Raw genomic sequence first — 20,345 nt, forward strand, 5'->3', positions numbered from 1 at the left:
AAAACAATAATGGTTTACTCACTAATTTGCCAGTAGTCATCATTTCAAGCAGGGAAGGAAGGAAGGATGCATTTGGCGAACACGTATTCGAACAGGGCCATTTGATGTGAAATAGACGGCCAAGTAAGACTCAGCCCAGAGTTTAACATTTGCGTTTGTTTTTCACATGACTTGATAAACACATAACATTGATCGTGTATATTCTAAATTCGGAGTTTCTATTAAACGAATTATAGTTACATGATCTATTATTTATACTCTTGAAAGATATCGCTGTTGTAGTCTACAATTTGAAGGTACAAACACCGGTTGGCCCTAACCGCAAACAGGAAGAAACTTCCGCTTAGAGTCGAGGAAAGATACGAAATGGAAAGCGTGCAATAATTATTTAAACGTAACTTGAAATGATAGTCACAAAATAATGTGAAACTAAGTGTTAGGTATAGTCTAAACGCTTTACTCGCTAGGTAAGTAAAGTGAACAAGCGAAGGGACAGCGTTTAGGCAAGGAGTGATTATAGTGAGTACACTCCCTGCCAGATAGAGCTGCTTATTATGCAGGCCTATGTAACTAGCCAAGCTAACACACTTAGGTACTAGTTAGCTTGTTTACCTGATTTGAAAACATCTCTGGACATCAGTATTTTTCATAAGTAATGACTTCGGAGGTCAGAATTTGACGAGGGTAACACGAAAATGTCGGCAAACGTGAGTCCTCCAAACACTGCTTTAGTAGCGGAATTATCTTTCTCGTTTCAGGATGAATTGACTGCTACTATTCAAAATGCACTAGGAGTAGCAGTGGAGATCGCGGTGGTTGAGATTACAAAACTAGTCGGCCAAGTGTTGAGGGACGTGCGGGATCAAATGCACGAGACGCTGCGGGACAATAAGTCCCTAAAGTTTCGCTTGCAAGCAGCCGAACTTGAAATATGTGCAGCGCGAGGAGAGGAGCGTCAAGTACAATCAATAATAGGGGAAAAAAACAGCACCAATAGTAGAATCCAACAGGTTCATCAGCAGCTGAATTCTCTAAACGTCTCACAAAATAAAATAAAATCAGGAAGCGAAGGAGAGCACAGAGTTCTTGAATCCAATCAGTCTCTTGGTACAACAAATGTTGGGGACAGGTATGAAGAATTCGAATCCGAAGCTGTTGATAACCCTGCATTTCTTAACGAGTCGTTTTGTGAGATCCGTGAGGATGGTAGGGTGTGCACTCAAGATATTAAACCGGATTTTTTTACTTTAAATCAGGAAGATGAAGCTGGTAAGTTGGGACTGTCACTCACTACTATTGATTTACATTTAAAATGTTCTGTAACTTATTATTTCAGCAAAGCTATGATGCATGTTATCTATGTCAATATTTATTCACAGGGACTAAAGAAGAGGTTGTCTCAAACATGTACTCAGACAACCATGAAGATTTTAACAGAGCGTGCACAGAGCCAACCACGGGACATGATACATCAATAGCCCATGCTGACGGCCATCCCTTCCCTGATGGTACCATGAAGGATGCAGCTGTGAAGTGTCTGGTTGAGGTGAAGGTGGAGTCTGTAGACCTGGGAAGCAGTAGGAACTGTGGTCCCAATACTGGAGGGGGAGAAGAGGACTACTGTCCAGACGGTCTCTCCTTGGCTCAAACCAGGCTGCTGGAGGATTGGAGGCCAGCGGCACTGCAGCTCCCACTCAGTGACCCAGACTCATTCACTCCCTCCACCAGCCACTCTCTATGTAAGTCCTGCACTAAGAACCAGTTTCCTGCATACAAATTAAGCCTAGTCCTGGACTGAAAAAGCTATTTCAATAGAAAATGTTTAGTCCCGGACTAGCCTTAAGTTGTGTCTGGGACCCCAGCCCAAGTAGTTCTGTAGTAAATTGGTTTTGATCTCATGTCAGTGATGATGATGATGATGATGATGATAGAATTTCAAGTGGTTAATGGTTAATTCATTTTCTCTTCTTTGACTTTGAAGCGGACTCTCCCATCTTCACCCCAAACATACCAGACTTGGACATCCTATCGTCTTCTTCAGCTACAGGTCTCCATGCAGGCTTTGGTAAACAACAGCAGTACCCACCCAGAGAGACTGCTGGGGCTTCCACCTCTCACTCACACCAGATGTACAGCCCTCAGACAGGTGACGTGAACAACATGGTTGCAGCACAGCACATCTGCAAGATCTGTGGAGAGAAGTTCCATCTGTCTGAGGAGCTGCGGCGACATCGTAGTCTTATTCACCCGAAGGACATGAACAAGCTCCCCAAGCGCAACCTCTACCCCCCTGGGCGGAGCCCGTACCACTGCTCCCTGTGTGGTCGAGACTTCAACCGCATGGAGCATCTGAAGATCCATCAGCGTATTCATACTGGAGAGAGGCCTTATGCCTGCACCGTGTGCAATGCACGCTTCCGTCACTCTTGGGCTCTCACAAGACACTTCCGTATTCACACAGGAGAGAAGCCCTACACTTGCAGCCAGTGTGGCAAGACTTTCCGAAACTGTGGGGGGCTGCGCTTTCACCAACGCACTCACTCAATGGGAGGGCTCGGCTGTTAAGGCCTTCATGATGGACTGTAAAGGATGGAAAGACAGAGAGCAAGAAATGCACTGGGGATATACGCAGCTGGGGAAACATTTACTATTATCAAATTTTTACATGCACTGAATACAACAGGTATACCTTACAGTGAAATGCTTACTTGCAAGCCCTTAACCAACAATTCAGTTAAGAAAAATGTGTTAAGTAAAAAATGGTTAAAAATACAAAATAATTAAAGAGCAGCAGTAAAATAACAGTAGCGAGGCTGTATACAGGGGGTACCGGTACAGAGTCAATGTGCGGGGGCACAGGTTAGTCGAGGTAATATGTATATATGTATGTAGAGTGACTATGCATAGATAATAAGCAGAGAGTAGCAGCAGTGGGGGAGGGGGGTAGACCTTTGATTAGCTATTCTGGAGTCTTATGGTTTGGGGGTAGAATCTGTTAAGCCTTTTTGACCTAGACTTGGCTCTCTGGTACCGCTTGCCATGCGGTAGCAGAGAGAACAGTCTATGACTAGGGTGGTTGGAGTCTGACCATTTTTAGGGCCTTCCTCTGGCACCGCCTGGTATAGAGGTCCTGGATGGCAGGAAGCTTGGCCCCAGTGATGTACTGGGTCGTATGCACTACCCTCTGTAGTGCCTTGTGGTCAGAGGCTGAGCAGTTGCCATACCAGGCAGTGATGCAAACCAGTCAGGATGCTCTCGATGGTGTAGCTCTTATGTCTTAAAGCTTACTGTAAATGTTAATACATTATTCCTGTGTTTTACTGGAAGGAACAGTAATAATTGGAGTCAAAGGAGGCAGAACTTTGTGTGGAGCACAGTTGTTAGTCCGGTTCATTCAAGGTGAGATGAGATGGATCATTGATGTAGACTAATGTAGGGCTTGAAATATCCTGTTAAATGACAGTCTATTCCCAGACACATGAAATCAACTGGTTTTGTACAATGGCCTCGCTTATTTTACTGTAATGAAGGAGTCCCATGGAGATTGACATGTTTATATATTAATACATCACAAAACAGATTTTGTATCCTTTGTCTTTATTATCTCATGCTAGATGTATTCTGTCAAAACAAATCAGATTTCAATACAGAAACATGATCTTTAAACATTTCTTCGGGATTTCCCAAACTCTGTCCTGCCCCCACCCCCCACCCCCCTTCCAGGTGCAGATTTTGTTTTTTTGCCCAATCACTACACAGCTGATTCAAGTAATCAAAGATTGATAATGAGTTGGTTATTTTAATGTGTAATGCTAGGGCAAAAACCAAAATGTGCACCCATGGGGGGGTCCCAGGACCAACTTTAGGAAACCCGGATTACTGCAATCTACTGTACTGATCTGGGAGTTCCTCAATGATTCAGCTTTAGTTGAGGATCTAAATGCCTCAGCATGTATATGGAAAAGGTTTCCTCCCTAGTTTTAATCTAAGGTCAGGAGAATTATAGGATCCAGCTATACCACCACCAGTGGAGACTCCTCAGAGGAGGAAAAATGGCAAAACATTGAAAGTTATTTTCTTTAGACATACCTATACTAAATATATTAATGTCACCAAATAATTGATAAAAACACTTTTGCAATGAAGGTAGCCTCAACAGCACTCTTTAGGGTAGCACCATGGTGTTGGCAGAGGACAGATAGGTTCCGTCCTCTGGGTACAGTGACTTCAATACAAACCTAGGAGGCTCATAGTTCTTACCCCTTTCCATAGACTTACACAGTAATTATGACAAGTTCCAGAGGACGTCCTCCAACGTGTTGTCCACCCAATCAAAGGATCAGATAATGAATCTAGTAGTGAAAGCATAAGCTACAACTAGCTAGCACTGCAGTGCAAAAAATGTGGTGAGTAGTTGACTTGAGAGAGAGAGAACAAGAATAGTTTTAACAGTTTTGAACAAATTATAACAAGTTATTATTATTCTCAAAGAAACTGCCGGTAGTTCGAAAACTTGGCATCGTATTTCTGTCATGCTGATTTGTTGACAACTCCAACCACCTCACGGCCCGGGTATTCAGCCAGTCAGCGGCCACCACTGATCCACCTTGGAATATCGCCATTCTTTCTGTGATGGAGAAAGTATCCAACTGTCATACTTAAGTAAAAGTAAAGATACTGTGGCTTAATAGAATATGACTCAAGTAAAAGTGAAAAGTCACACAGTAAAATACTACTTAAGTAAACTTAAAACCAAATACTTTTACTAAAGTATCAAAAGTAAATATTATTGCTGAAATATACTTAAGTACCCACAGTAAAAGTATAAATCCTTTCAAATTCCTTATATTAAGCAAACCAGACGGGACACAGGCCCCCTCAGATTTGTCCTGTACATTTTTTATTTACATTTGTTTTTCTGTAATACTTCTTGTCCTCTGTAATACTACTAGCCAATTTTATGAAGTTGGCTTTAGCTAGCCCAGATAGGTTACCAATCTCCTAACCTCATAACTAGCTAGCAAGAAGCCAATTCAGGCTATTAATCAAGTTGGAGTAGCTAGTTTGTCGAACTATCTTAGCTTGCATGCCTGTTAGCAAGGTGGTACAGTGCATTCGGAAAGTATTCAGACCCCTTGACTTTTCCCACATTTTGTTAGGTTACAGCCTTATTCTAAAATTGATTAAATAAATACAAAATTCCTCATCAATCTACACACAATACCCCATAATGACAAAGCGAAAACAGGTTTTTAGTCATTTTGGCAAATGTATTAAATATTAAAACTGAAATACCTTATTTACATAAGTATTCAGAACTTTTGCTATGAGACTCGAAATTGAGCTCCGGTGCATCCTGTTTCCATTGATCATTCTTGAGATGTCCACTTGTGGTAAATTAAATTGATTGGAGATGATTTGGAAAGGCACACACCTGTCTATATAAATTCCCACTGTTGACAGTGCATGTCAGAGCAAAAACAAGCCATGAGACCGAAGAAATTGTCTGTATAGCTCCTAGACAGGATTGTGTTGAGGCACAGATCTGGGGAAGGGTATCAAAACATTTCTGCAGCATTGAAAGTCCCCAAGAATACAGTGGCCTCCATTCTTAAATGGAAGAAATTTGGAACCACCAAGACTCTTCCTAGAGCTGGCTGCCCGGCCAAACTGAGCAATCGGGGGAGAAGGGCCTTGGTCAGGGAGGTTACCAAGAACCTGATGGTCACTCTGACAGACCTCCATAGTTCCTCTGTGGAGATGGGAGAACCTTCCAGAAGGACAACCATCTCTGCAGCACTCCACCAATCAGGCCTTCATGGTAGAGTGGCCAGATGGAGACCACTCTTCAGTAAAAGGCACATAACAGCCCTTATGGTGTTTGCCAAAAGGCAACTAAAGACTCTCGGACCATGAGAAACAAGATTCTCTGGTCTGATGAAACCAAGATTGAACTCTTTGGCTTGAATGCCAAGCATCACGTCTGGAGGAAACTGTGAAGCATGGTGGTGGCAGCATCAGGATTGAGGGAAAGATGAACGGAACAAAATACAGAGGGATCCTTGATGAAAACCTGCTCCAGAGCGCTCAGGACCTCAGACTGGGGTGAAGGTTCACCTTCCAACAGGACAATGACCCTAAGAACACAGCCAATACAATGCACAAGTGGCTTCGGGACAAGTCCCTGAATGTCCTTGAGGGGCCCAGCCAGAGCCCGGACTTGAACTCTATCGAACATCTCTGGAGACCTGAAAATAGCTGTGCAGTGACACTCCCCATCCAACCTGACAGAGCTTGAGAGGATCTGCAGAGGAGAATGGGAGAAACTCCCCAAATACAGGTGTGCCAAGGTTGTAGTCTCATACCCAAGAAGACTCGAGGCTGTAATTGCTGCCAAATGTGCTTCAACAAAGTACTGAGTAAAGGGTCTGAATACTTATGTAAATGTGATATTTCAGTTTTTTATTTTTTTTAAACTTCCAAAAACATCAAACTTTTGCTTTGTCATTATTGGGTATTGTATGTAGATTGATGAGGTTAAAAAACAAAACAATTTAATGCATTTTAGAATAAGGCTGTAATGTAAACAAAATGGGGGGAAAGTCGAGGAGTCTTAACTTATGAATGCACTGTAGAATTTAGAAAAGCAAGCGAAATCTAAATGTACTGAATAAGACTTGCCTTCCTTTCAATCTTTTCTTTAAACAAATAACCACCAGGACAACAAAGGATACAGACAGCTCAGATATGCAGAAAAAATAAGTATATTTTTTTACATAGAATTAAGCATAATGATTATGGCTCTAGATTGCAGGATAAAGCTTTTTCATGTGTTTGAAAAATTCAAAATTCTCCAACTTAAGTACGGGGTCTAACTCCCTTCCGGACCACCCCACCAGCCATCCTCATGTAGTTTGTGGCTTCAGATTTTGGGTGCATGACGTCCCTGGGCACCATTCTTGTATTTTAAATTTACGGATAGCCAGGGGCACACTCCAACACTCAGACATCATTTACAAACTAAGCATTTGCGTTAAGTGAGTCCCCAAAATCAGAGGCAGTAGGGATGACCATGGATGTTCTCTTGATAAATGTGTGAATTTTTTCTTGTCCTGCTAAGCATTCAAAATGTATTGAAACTTTTGGGTGTCATGGAAAGTGCATGGAGTAAAAAGTACATTATTTTCTTTAGGAATGTAGTGGAGTAAAACTTGTGAAAAATTATAAATAGTAGAGTACAGATACCCCCCAAATGACTTAAGTAGTACTTCAAAGTATTTTTACTTAAGTACTTTATACCACTGCATTATTTAAATGGAAAGTGCCATCCCATATGGAAAAAATACTGTAGTATATTATGGTATAAATACTATAGTATTCACTGTCGTGGTTTTGCAGACCTTACTGTAGTATTTACAGTTAACTATAGTATAAATCCTGTATTAAAATAACTGTAGTGCATACTATAGTAATGTAGTATTTTTGCAGTTTGTTGTATACTGTAGTATTTACTGTAATGTTTTACATACTGCAGTATACTGAAGTATTTACTGTAGTGTTTTTGCAGACATTACTGTGGTATTTACTATAGTATTTTTTTTTAATCTTTGACATAGCAGTGGAAGCGATCTCCTTGAGGAAGCATACTGGATAAATACTAAAAGAGCACATTTTCTATAACCTGTACAGTGCCTTGCAAAAGTATTCATACCCCTTGGGTTTCTTTAGTATTTTACTAGTATTTACTTTAGTTTAAAAAGTTTTGTTTTGGCAGACTAGTGTTTTTGGAAACATTACTGTACTATTTACTATAGTATTCTACAGTATACTACAATATTTACTATAGTATTCTACAGTATGCTACAACATTCTATATGTACTACACATGCTCGAGGGATACTACAGTTTGTAGTATAGTATTCTACAGTTTACTACAGAATGCTATAGTAAGTACTGTAGTATTCCAGTAAACGTAAGTATTTTTTAATATGGGATGACAGTGATGCCACATTGTTTACATAAAAAACATTTAGTTATGGTCTGGACTGGTTTACTTTACAACTTTTAATGTTATAGGCCTAGATCTTAATCATAGCCATACATCATTATAAATCATTTTGTTATGGGCCTCTCGAGTGGAGTGCTAGCTGTGCCACTAGAGATTCTGGGTTCGAGTCCAGGCTCTGTCGCAGCCGGCCGCAACCGGGAGACCCATGGGGCTGCGCACAATTGGCCCAGCGTCGTCTGGGTTAGGGGAGGGTTTATCCGGCAGGGACGGCGCACTAGCGACTCCTGTGGCGGGCCGGGCGCAGTGGACACTGACGCGGTCACCAGGTGTACGGTGTTTCCTCTGACACATTGGTGCGGCTGGCTTCAGGGTTAAGTGGGCATTGTGTCAAGAAGCAGTGCGGCTTGGTTGGGTTGTGTTTCGGAGGACGCTTGGCTCTCGACCTTCACCTCTCCCGATTCTGTACGGAAGGAGCAGCGATAAGACAAGACTGTTGGATACCATGAAATTGGGGAGAAAACGGGGTAAATTAACAAAAGTAATAATAAAGGATGAGCTCTAAATAATCATGGTTTGTTTTCTTGGAAATTTCTAGATGACGCTGTAGTGTATAGTATGTACTGAAAATAATGTGACACTTGTAAGTGTAAAGCATTTGTTGGAGATGTAAAGTAGAGTAATCTTTACTAGAAAATCTTTAATGCACACAGAATTGAAAACAAAGTTTAAAGTTATTTCTAGATAATACAATCAATAATATATATATAATTGTCATTGTAAAAAAGAAACATTAAAATACAAAGCATAAAAACATTAGATAAGAAATTATTAAGAAGCATGTGTTGTTTCACAGCATAAGCCAAAAGTTAAAGGTTTTATAGGCACCCAAATCTAGATAATTATGTTGAAATATTGGAACAGGCAGCCATCTCCAGTGAACAAGGTGCTGATACCCCCACTTATTCATGTTTCTGCCAAAAACAGCTTGTAAACAGGAAAACATTGGCATCCCTTTTAAGGAATATAAATGAAAGCCTAATTCTCAACTACAGTAATACAAAAATGTATGCACTACAATGCATTTCAATCTAATTCCTGACATTTTAATTTGAACAACATCAAATGGCTAATTTCCTTGTTATATCTCATCTAATGTGTACCACTTCCTGGCAAATTAACCCATTGGTAAATAAGGAGTTGTAAGACCACCAAGAGCCACTGCAGGTCAGTCTTTCACATTGAGAGCTTAATTGCTAGACTGAATTATGAATGAAGCCCTTAGCTAAAGTGGTTTGTTTGTAGTCAGTCACCTAGGTCATCAAGATAAACACTGAACACTCAAAACAACCTCAGTGGAACTCTTATCAGGTGACCAATAATTTGTGGAGAAGCCTGCCCTAGTCCACGCCTGTGTAGGAAGTACTGAAGTAGATGCACAGTTTTTAAGATGTTCATTGTTGTCAGCTGTACATTTCCTTGGTCAAGACATCAATGAGGCTTCTGAAATTATATGACAAACATGAGACAAGATTCATCATTTTTTGATACACAATTTGATCAGTTAAAGAAGGATTTGTCACATATCCAGAAAATGTTCAGGGTACTACAGACTCACCTTTTCTCTGTGACTCTTCTGGTGGCTCTGCAATTCCTCTGGATCTGAAAACATCTTTTGGCAAAAGGGGCAGACAGACTCTGGGATGGTTCTCCAAAACTCTTGTCCTAGGTCAGGAGAGTCACTTAGCTTTACTTGGGCCTCTTGATGACTTTGTGTAGATTTTTTAAAGTCTGCATGCCATTCATCATCACCAGCTGACTTCCTATTGCTCTGATGGAGTGGTCCCGCTCCTCTGACACGCTTCATTCCAGAAACCCAAGATTTGGGATTAGAGAACTTTTGAGACAGCTGATCTGAACACACCACGTTATGGCGAACCTCTTCCCCCTGTGAGCTTAATGCAGGTCTGGATCCGGGTGGACTACTCAAGAGCAGCTGAAGCCGCTGAGGCTTATGGGATGCTTTGTTTGAGGAGGTCACACACTGGATGGAGCCGGAGTCAGGCCCAGGAAAGGGGAAAGCAGTATACTCGTCCTGCTTGTAAGCCGATGCTGAACCATCTCCCTTTATTGTCTGGTTCCCCCTCACAGAGCTGGGATGAGAGTTGGTGGATCCAGGTCCCCCTGTCACCCCACACCCTGACCTGGCCAACCCCGAGCTCCAGCTCTCCAGAGGCGGCACAGACAGCTGCTGGATGCAGTGGTGCAGAGAGGGATAATCTACATACCGAAACTTGGGAACTCTCTCCTTGGAAGTGACAGGGGTGTGTCCTCCAGAGGGTCTTCCCAGAGCCAGGGGAAAGCCCTCCAGCCAGCTGTCCAGGGGTGGCACGGTGAGCTGCTGGATGCACTGGTGTAGCGAAGGGAAGTCCACGTACTTGAATCTGGGCAATTTGAGGGGCACTTCAGAGAGGTCCTCTTTTTTAACCCTGATGGGAATGGTAGGCTGTTCCTCCTCTCTCACCCTACGGGTCTCTGTGTCTGGCTCAGTTTTGACCACTAAGGGCACTGTAGGGGGAAGTCTCCTGTCCTCCATGGCTGGCCTCTGAAAACACACCAAACACAGTTAAATATAACATTTTGGTTAACCCCCAATTGGTAAAACCAGGCTTCAAATATCGGAAACCATTTCCAAATATATCCAGTAATGTTATTGTGGCAATAATGGAGGTTGTTCTACTTTGCTTAAATGTATGTCCTGCTTTTCTGCCTAAGATGTGTCAATCAAATACATGTAAATTCACAGCTGTTTGTCTTTTTCCTCACTTAGAATTGCATGTCCTGTCCAGTTCCTCTCTGCTAAGCAACATATTATTAAGTATGCTGTCCTGACCTGACCACAATAATTAGTTTAGGGGTTTTCTCTTCTCAGAAATAGCCATAAGCAGCTGTATAGTACAGATATACACTGAGTGCACAAAACGTTAAGGACACCTGCTCTTTCCATGACATAGACTGACCAGGTGAATCCAGGTGAAAGCTATGATCCCTTATTGAACAGACGTCATCAGAGCACGCAACAGTACAGTGTACTGCCTACACTCAGTTTGTTGTTTTTATGAAATAATTTAAATTAAATAGTTTTCAATAATAGCTAAAGTTTTTGTATTGCTACTGATTCGTGATGCGGTTGGGACCACAAGTTTGTGTCCCGGATTCCTGTTAAGTAGCAGTTAGCTGCTAGCCATCATGAAAATGGAGCAGTGCTAGCCCACAGGTGTTTTTATCCACCGCTGGGCATAAAGACTTAAGATATGAGATGAGATTTCCACACAATCACAAGATGAAGATACGGTGGAACTGGAAACTGGACAGGGATTTGTCTCCCCTAAATGCACCACCATCAAGCATCTTAGGGAAGAGATTCTCTGGCTGTTAGTTCAGCTCGAGAAAAGGAACACCCGCTTTCTAAGTACACCGACCTTGCTGTAACCCAGGCAAACCAAATCTTAGTTTTAAATTCCTCCTATAGCAAAGCTGTTGATGAGTCGGCGGCGTTGATCTGTCCCAATCCAACGGACAGACGTTAGGCTCAACTCCATGGCCCATGGGAGACAGGACACTCGCAAGGCGTAGGAGATCGGGGAGGCAGTCTGGCCACCCGTCTGTCCAAGAAGATCCGATCCAGCTATCAAACAGCTTTGCCCCACTTCAGACGGACCTACGAGCCCCGGGAGTCAGCAGGTAATCCATCGGATTCTATCACTACCCCCATCATTGTGGGCAGCCCGATGGTGAGAGATTTTGGCCTGCCTATGGTCTGTGGACCGACCAAGGTCCACTGTTACCCAGGAGCCCATGTCTATGACATCAAATCTCTCCTGCCCACGGTTCTGGTCAACTACTCCAATATTGACACCATCGTCACTCACATAGGTTTTAAGAACCTTCGCTTTAGGCGATTTGAAGAACTGAGGGAGGACCACCATTTTTTTTAAAGACCCTCGTTAGCGCAGGAAAGATAATAGTTATCTCTGGCCCCCTCCTGTTCTCCCGGACGTTTCAACTGACTCTTTGCCCTAAACGAGTACCTGAAGAAACTTGGCAACGACAGGAATGTCTCTTTTTGTGACCACTTTGATTTGTTGTGGGAGCAACCAGCACTTTTCAAAAGAGACGGGATTCACCCTAACCGCAGGGGTTCCATGGATTATTTCCAACAACATCGCAAACTGTTTTAAAGACTGACAGACAGGGTCTGGTAGTGCTCCAGTTCTTCCTGTCAGAATAAGCAACAGAGGACTTGGAAACCATATCAACTCCTATAGAAATTGCACTATGGTTATTGTAAATAACCTAATTTATATTCCCTTAACTCTACCTTCTAGTGAGTTTATACAAACCAACCATAACCACAACAATACTCTGGACCTGGTTATTACCAAGGAGCTTTCTATTGACATTCTCTATTGTTGATGATGCTTTATCTGATCACCACTGTGTATTTTGTACGACCTTGTTAACCATAGCACAGGGTAATACTGAACGCATTATTAACTTCTTGACACACCCATCCCTTTAGCGGGATCATTTTCATCAACACCCGCTGAATTGCAGCTCGCCAAATTCAAATTAAATGACTAAAAATATTTAATTTTCATGAAATCACAAGTGCAATATAGCAAAACACAGCTTAGCTTGTTGTTAATCCACCTGGCATGTCAGATTTCAATACAGCTTTTCGGCGAAAGCATAACAAGCGTTTATGTAGGAACATCTCTCTCAGTAGACAAATATTACAAACACTAGCAGCCAAGTAGATTGGTCACGAAAGTCAGAAAAGCAATAGATTAACCTGTTAGAGCTCTAGGGGCGCTATTTCATTTTTGGATAAAAAACGTTCCCGTTTTAAGCGCGATATTTTGTCACGAAAAGATGCTCGACTATGCATATTCTTGACAGTTTTGGAAAGAAAACACCCTGAAGTTTCAGAATCTGCAAAGATCTTGTCTGTAAGTGCCCCAGAACTCATTCTACAGGCGAAACCAAGATGATGCATCACCCAGGAATTAGCAGAATTTCTGAAGCTCTGTTTTCCATTCTCTCCTTATATGGCTGTGATTGCGCAACGAATGAGCCTAGACTTTCTGTCGTTCGCCCAAGGTCATAGCAGCATTGTGACGTATTTGTAGGCATATCATTGGAAGATTGACCATAAGAGACTACATTTTCCAAGTGTCCGCCTGGTGTCCTGCGTCGAATTCGGTGCGCAATTGCCAGCTGCTTCTACTTTACCATTTGATTCAGGGGAGAAAGCATGTGTCCAAGAACGATGTATCAATGAAGAGATATGTGAAAAACACCTTGATGATTGATTCTAAACAACGTTTGCCATGTTTTCAGTCGATATTATGGAGTTAATTTGGAAAAAAGTTTGCGTTTTGAGGACTGAATTCATGGATTTTTTTTGGTAGCCAAATGTGATGTATAAAACGGAGCTATTTCTAATACACAAGGAATCTTTTTGGAAAAACTGAGCATCTGCTATCTAACTGAGAGTATCCTCATTGAAAACATCAGAAGTTCTTCAAAGGTAAATGATTTTATTTGAAGGCTTTTATGTTTTTGTTAATGTTGCGTGCTGGATGCTAACGCTAATGCTAACGCTAAATGCTAACGCGAAATGCTAACTCTAGCTAGCTACTTTTACACAAATTATTGTTTTCCTATGGTTGAGAAGCATATTTTGAAAATCTGAGATGACAGTGTTGTTTACAAAAGGCTAAGCTTGAGAGATGGCATATTTATTTCATTTAATTTGCGATTTTCATAAATAGTTAACGTTGTGTTATGCTAATGAGCTTGCTGATAGATTTACACAATCCTGGATACAGGGGTTTTTTCATAGCTAAACGTGACGCAGAAAACGGAGCGATTTGTCCTAAACAAATAATCTTTCAGGAAAAACTGAACATTTGCTATCTGAGAGTCTCCTCATTGAAAACATCTGAAGTTCTTCAAAGGTAAATGATTTTTTTGAATGCTTTTCTGTTTTTTTGTGTAAATGTTGCCAGCTGAATGCTAATGCTAAATGCTACGTTAGCCATCAATACTGTTACACAAATGCTTGTTTTGCAATGGTTGAGAAGCATATTTTGAAAATCTGAGATGACAGTGTTGTTAACAAAAGGCTAAGCTTGAGAGCTAGCATATTTATTTCATTTCATTTGCGATTTTCATGAATAGTTAACGTTGCGTTATGGTAATGAGCTTGAGTCTGTATTCACGAACCCGGATCCGGGATGGGGAGATCAGAAAGGTTAAATCGCTTACCTTTGATGATCTTCGGATGTTTGCACTCATAAGACTCCCAGTTACACAATAAATGTTCCTTTTGTTCCATAAAGATTATTTTTATATCCAAAATACCTCCATTTGTTTGGCGCGTTATGTTCAGAAATCCACAGGCTCGAGCAGTCACGTCATCGCAGACGAAAATTCCAAATAGTATCCGTAATGTCCATAGAAACATGTCAAACGTTTTTTAGAATCAATCCTCAGGTTGTTTTTAAAATATATAATCGATAATATATCAACCCGGGACTGTTGCTTTTTCAATAGGAGAGGGAGAGACAATGGCTGCCCCACTCTGTTTCGCAAGCAAAATTCTGCGAACACCCAGCTAGCTATCCACTGACGCGATGTTATCTTTCTCGCTCAAAATAAAAGCCTGAAACTATGTCTAAAGACTGTTGACACCTTGAGGAAGCCATAGGAAAAGGAATCTGGTTGATATCCCTTTAAATGGAGGGAAGGCATCCAATGGAATAGAGAGCTTTCAGGAAAAACAGCACTTCCTGGTTTGATTTTCCTCAGGTTTTCGCCTGCAATATCAGTTTTGTTATACTAACAGACTATATTTTGACAGTTTTGGAAACTTTAGAGTGTTTTCTATCCTAATCTGACAATTATATGCATATTCTAGTTTCTGGGCCTGAGAAATAGGCAGTTTCAAATGGTACGTTTTTTTTTTGCCAAAAACGAAAAATCCTGCCCCCTACACTCAAGAAATGCTATTTTACCACTGAAGATCTTACCTCCACAGATTCCATTGAGTGTATGTATGAGCAATACTCCATCATCTATTCTGCCTTCCTCTTTTGATAATTTAGTAGATCACATTAATAGAAAATTAAGGGCAACCATTGATTCTACAGCTCCAGTAAAGTTGAAAAAGGCCACATTCAAACGGAGAGCCCCTGGGATGAGTGAGGAAACTAATAGATTAAAGGGAAATTGCAGAATAGCAGAAGTGAAGGAAATCAAAGTTACAGGTCTATTATGATATTCTGAGAGAGCAATAAAGCAATTAGAAATCCCAGACGGGCTCATTTTTCTATCTTTATCCCTAATAATCAGAATAATTTGAGTGTGCTCTTCTCGAACATTGATGGCCTGATAAATCCTACCCCTGCAAACTTATGTGAACTTTCTTCCATATGTAAATGTGATGAGTTTGCGGCATATTTCAGAGATAAGATAACAAACATTAGGCTGGGTATCAGTCAAGCAAGACCTAATGAGAAGTTTGACCTGTGCCCTAGCCTACCACGCAAAGGCTCTATGGATTTATTTTCCCTGGTTGAAACAGACATGCTCAGAAAAGTGATATCACAACTTAAACCTTCTACCTGCCTGCTCGATCCTATCCCCACCACCTTATTTTAAACAGTTTTCAATTGCATATCTGAAGAAATGCAAGCTATTGTTAAACACTCCCTGTTCACAGGCACTTTCCCCACTGCACTAAAAACTGCTATGGCGAAACCCCTTCTGAAGAAAAGTGCAGAACGACAGATTTTTACCTTGTCGGCTCGGGGATTCGATCTTGCAACCTTTCAGTTACTCGTACAACGCTCTAACCACTAGGCTACCTGCCGCTGTGTTCCATGTCTGAAATGTGTTGTATAAATAAAGCTTCATTTGATATTACTTGTTAAATCCACATCAATCAGTGTAGATGAAGGGGAGGAGACAGGTTAAATAAGGATTTCTAGGCCTTGAGACAATTGAGACAAGGAGTGTGTATGTGTGCCATTCAGAGGGTGAATATCAATATTAGGAAGGTGTCCTTAATGTTTTGTACAATCAGTGTACAGTAAGTTGACCAGTGTGACCAATATAGGTTAATTTATGTTCCTTTAACTCTACCTTCTAGTGAGTTCATACAAACTGTCATCTCCTACCATTCTGATAGATTGGAGACTGTCAGAAAACGTGGTTGTAACATTAAAAATGTGATTGTTATTCCGTTGGTTACCTCTAGGTAGATCACTAGAGAAATCACTAGTAAAACCTTTCTCGTGAATGACCTCATTACGGAGCGCAATGTTGATTGCAATGTCACTGAAACATGGCTGTCTTCAGACTGTAGTGCCACTTTTATGTGTGTGCCAATCAGAGGGTGAATATCAATATTAGGTAAGTGTCCTTAATGTTTTGTACAATCAGTGTACAGTAAGTTGACCAGTGTGACCAATATAGGTTGACCGGATGCTGACAATAAGGGTCAAACTGGGTCCAGTTGAAGATGCTGTGTGCTGCTCCTCCAACCCCAGGGAGATACATGGCTTTGCAGGTATGAAGTTAGGAAGAAAGTAGGTCAGAGGCAGACTGATCACACTGCCAGGGGGCCAAAACAAAAGATCTGTCACACAGCAGCACAATCTATTGGCCTTGCAACAAATGCCAAGCTTGAGCCACGATACTTTTATACAAACCTCACCCTGCTCACTGCAATAAGTATGACTAGATTCAAGGGAAGACATGGAAGGTTAGACAGAGAAGCTAAACTTGACTACTACATCAAATGTATGCACGCATGACTTTCTAAATGTCATACATATTTAGCATTTTGATTCACAATATATATTTTCTTTTGTTTCTTTAAAATACTTTGTGTGTTTGTTGCCATCGTCATTAGAGACAGTGAAATAACAGCAATAGGAGGAATCCCAATATAATCTTATATATGCGTGATAACCTACTTATTTTTTTATATTTTTTTTACTGTACCATCCTGGCACAGTGAAACACAGAAAGATTTGCTCTGGAACGGTGACGAGGGGCGGGGGGAACGCCGTGTTCCATATACACTCGCAAGAGGATTTGGGTCATGCACGGTGGCCTACATTTGGAGGATTTGTTGTCTTCGTTTTTCCCTCCCCACATATATTTGGGCTGGCCCCGCCCTCGTGGGCTCAACAGCACAAAAGTAACTGGACTACAGCAAAATCCATATTTGAAACAAAAAGGACCCTTACATTTTGATCATTTCCATATCCATTTTATGACATTTATCCTAGATTCATAGTAGAAATACAATGACATGTCGCAATAACTGTGGAGGCAAACGGTTGCATTACTTCCATATGGATCACAGTGTTTCACTTGTAAATTCATAAATATGCATTTAAAAGCGGGGTCAGGACTGTGTAATTCATACCGACTATGTCCAATGGGCTATAACGCGAGTTCTAGAGGGCGACTGGCGCATATACACATCAAAACATAGTAAATTGACAAATAATCATTAGCAGTACAATAAAATGTGTCTATGCCATGCGTTTCTTTATCCAAGTTTTACCTTTCGTTATAGGTCTTCCTGGAAATCCGTGAAACGCGTAATGAATCTGATTCTTGGTGATGCTGTGTCCTGCATTGTGTGCAATGAAATAGTGTTGTTACAAGATGCAAATCAACCAGTAGCCTAATTGCTCAGACGTTTCGGTTTTGCCGCAAATCGAGTAGAAAAATTACCCAGGCTGGATGGCTGACTCTTTGAGCGTGGTTGAAGACACCTGCTACTGGTTAGTTTCAGATTTAAAAAAATAGCTTGATCGTTCGATGTCAACGACAGCTCACCAGTAACAGTTATTAAATGATGTATCTCTAAAAGCCTGTAGCGCTACTGCTACCTTGACTGATAGACTCTCAAACCAATCAGATTTCAGTCAAACCACGCCCACAGAATCCTTATCTAAATAAAACAATGCAGACCAATGTTCAAATTAGTTATAGTTTAATAGGCGGAGCCTTCGCGCTCAAAATACAGTTCAGATAGTGTCCTCTCCATTAGGATGGGCAATATCACGCATTCACTCATATATAATCCTACATGGCAGATTATATATTACAGACGGCAGATAACCAAAATTGCTTTTAGGTGTTTTATTTATTAGTAAGTATTTATGTGCATAGAATTTGCCTTATATCACACCAATGTAATTACTCATGTATTACCTTGAAGACACATCTTGAATAATGATATACCCATTTATTCTTTAAGAATATACACTTAATGGGTTTGGACTACAACTGCCTAATTACCCTATAATAAGACAAGGAAAATAGGTGATATTGTCTTTTTTTTGTCAGTTGAGTCAATGTATAGCTTCAAAATATGTAAATATGCTTAATGTTCATAATCTCATGGATTGTCAGTCCTTGCATCCATTGGCCCAGTCTTTGATTTTGAGAGTGGTTACATTTCTCCAGCCCCATCCCTCAGCTTTCTACTAAATCAAGTGGTGGGGCTGCTGTTTGGCTGAAATACAAACTCAGGATTGTAGCCTTAAGAAATCATTGAAAAGTGAAAGACTAAAGTTACATACATGGGATGCTTTAGTGAATTTCAGAAGGTCTGGAATAGAAAAGGCAGAAATAAAACAATTCAATAAACATTCGCAGCCAGTCATCCAAAACATAGCTCTATGCAGTCGTTAAATTCCTATAGAAGGTGGCTGCTTAGTGTGCATCCTAAATAAGCATACTCCAATTTCACTGGATGGTATAGTTCCTAGCTCTTAGTGTTCTGTAGCTCTATCCCACCGTGCAGTCATGATATAGGGCTCTATCCCACCGTGCAGTCATGACATAGATCTTCCCTCCCATGACCATCATTTCAACCTCTACGCCTTTTGATAAAGCTATATGTACTCCTTGGAGTTGTATATTGTTTGTGCTTTCATAATGTTTATTTATATGACTTTTCTTAAACCAGCCAGGAATCGGAAATGCAGCAAAAATGATGGATGTTTATTGCAGAGAATACAGAATGAGATCATCGCTGATCATGACAACGTATTATACCTTTACTATGTGTAGTCATTCACAATACTATGAACATTCAATTAAACGTTAAGATTTTCTCTAAATCCTGAAACCATCAACCAAGGGGATCAAGGTCAAGGATTTCTGTCCATGTTCATATGTGCAGTTGGTAATGAGGTCATGTTATGTGTTGTATGTAAAAGTGTTGTGTGTAAAAACCGAAGTACATTTAGACAAAAAACATCACTAAAACCATTATTTATTTACACAAGCACACATAAGACCACACATCAAGATGTACAATTCAGTCATCATAATGCCAAACTAAACATTGCTTTTTGGGTTTAATAGACAAAGTCTAAATATGTTAGACCAAACACATGTAGCTCATTGTTTGAATAAGTTCATTCCTAATAGGAACCATGTACAGGACAAGATGGTGTTTACTTTTTGCCTGACGACCCATCTTGAATTTAATTCCACTGCTCTATTGAACGCTACATACATTTAGTATGAATCTGCTATCATAGAAGTTGTTTGTGTTACGTCAAAACGAGGGGCGTCATAACAAAACAAATTCATCAGCGATTGGATTGTCTCTAACAAATCTAACCAGTCAGAGTATCAAAGTTGATATCGTCATCATGTAGGCCGGCTCTGGCCCAACCCATCGTTTAATCACAAACCCATCGGTTTTGAGATCAATCAGAACAGTCAGATTGTGTTCGCATTCCAGAAGTTGTCGAGGAGGGAGGCAAGTCCTGACTCATCATGGAGAAGAAACGTTAGTGGGCATAACATGTGGCCGGAGCGATGTAGATGGGTAGCCATATACCGTGGTTTATGCACATTGTAACCAGTCCCCTATCACTCAAAGGTGTAGAATATGTAGAAATCAAAAAGAGTGCTGGCATTATTTTCCCCCAACATTTTACGTTACTTAAGTGTAATATTTGAACCAATTCATAGAGCAGAAAAGAGCTTGAGTGAAAGGCAACATGCTGTTGACCAGACCCTATAAGAATTGAGTTTGTAGTTGATTGGCTTTATGTAGCACTTATCTAGCAACTGAGGTACTCAAAGCAAGGGAGAAACTCACATCATCCACCACCAACCCACCTGGGTGAAGCACTAGAACCATTTTGTGCACTAGAACACTCACCACACATCAGCTGGAAAGGTGAGGTTTGATTTGTGCCAATTAGGGGAATGATTAGGTGGCCATGAT

The 20,345-nt window shown here is 40.9% G+C and overlaps 2 protein-coding genes across 2 annotated transcripts; one reads left to right on the forward strand and one right to left on the reverse strand.

Annotated features, from left to right (window-relative positions):
• The first annotated feature begins 310 nt into the window (after positions 1–310).
• LOC110533722 (zinc finger and SCAN domain-containing protein 4) lies at positions 311–3,580 on the forward strand. The gene is made up of 3 exons (XM_021618190.2): positions 311–1,269; positions 1,380–1,739; positions 1,982–3,580. The coding sequence occupies exons 1-3, from the start codon at positions 696–698 to the stop codon at positions 2,563–2,565; spliced, it is 1,518 nt and encodes a 505-aa protein (XP_021473865.1). The 5' UTR covers positions 311–695; the 3' UTR covers positions 2,566–3,580.
• Positions 3,581–8,675: 5,095 nt separating this feature from the next.
• Positions 8,676–17,957, reverse strand: si:ch211-284e13.6. The gene is made up of 4 exons (XM_021618191.2): positions 17,825–17,957; positions 17,652–17,720; positions 9,624–10,610; positions 8,676–9,508 (listed from the first exon to the last, which is right to left on the reverse strand). The coding sequence occupies exons 3-4, from the start codon at positions 10,599–10,601 to the stop codon at positions 9,497–9,499; spliced, it is 990 nt and encodes a 329-aa protein (XP_021473866.1). The 5' UTR covers positions 10,602–10,610; positions 17,652–17,720; positions 17,825–17,957; the 3' UTR covers positions 8,676–9,496.
• Between the last annotated feature and the right edge of the window lie 2,388 nt (positions 17,958–20,345).

Source organism: Oncorhynchus mykiss, chromosome 10 (assembly GCF_013265735.2).
Source record: "Oncorhynchus mykiss isolate Arlee chromosome 10, USDA_OmykA_1.1, whole genome shotgun sequence".
Classification (NCBI taxonomy): domain Eukaryota; kingdom Metazoa; phylum Chordata; class Actinopteri; order Salmoniformes; family Salmonidae; genus Oncorhynchus; species Oncorhynchus mykiss.

What these genes read in the sequence shown, in the direction of transcription:
- LOC110533722 (XM_021618190.2), top strand. Translation starts at nt 696, where the DNA reads ATGTCGGCAAACGTGAGTCCTCCAAACACTGCTTTAGTAGCGGAATTA. An exon ending in AAATCAGGAAGATGAAGCTG is followed by an intron (nt 1,270 to 1,379) that starts GTAAGTTGGGAC and finishes ATTTATTCACAG; the next exon opens with GGACTAAAGAAGAGGTTGTC. An exon ending in CTCCACCAGCCACTCTCTAT is followed by an intron (nt 1,740 to 1,981) that starts GTAAGTCCTGCA and finishes TTGACTTTGAAG; the next exon opens with CGGACTCTCCCATCTTCACC.
- si:ch211-284e13.6 (XM_021618191.2), bottom strand. Translation starts at nt 10,601, where the DNA reads ATGGAGGACAGGAGACTTCCCCCTACAGTGCCCTTAGTGGTCAAAACT.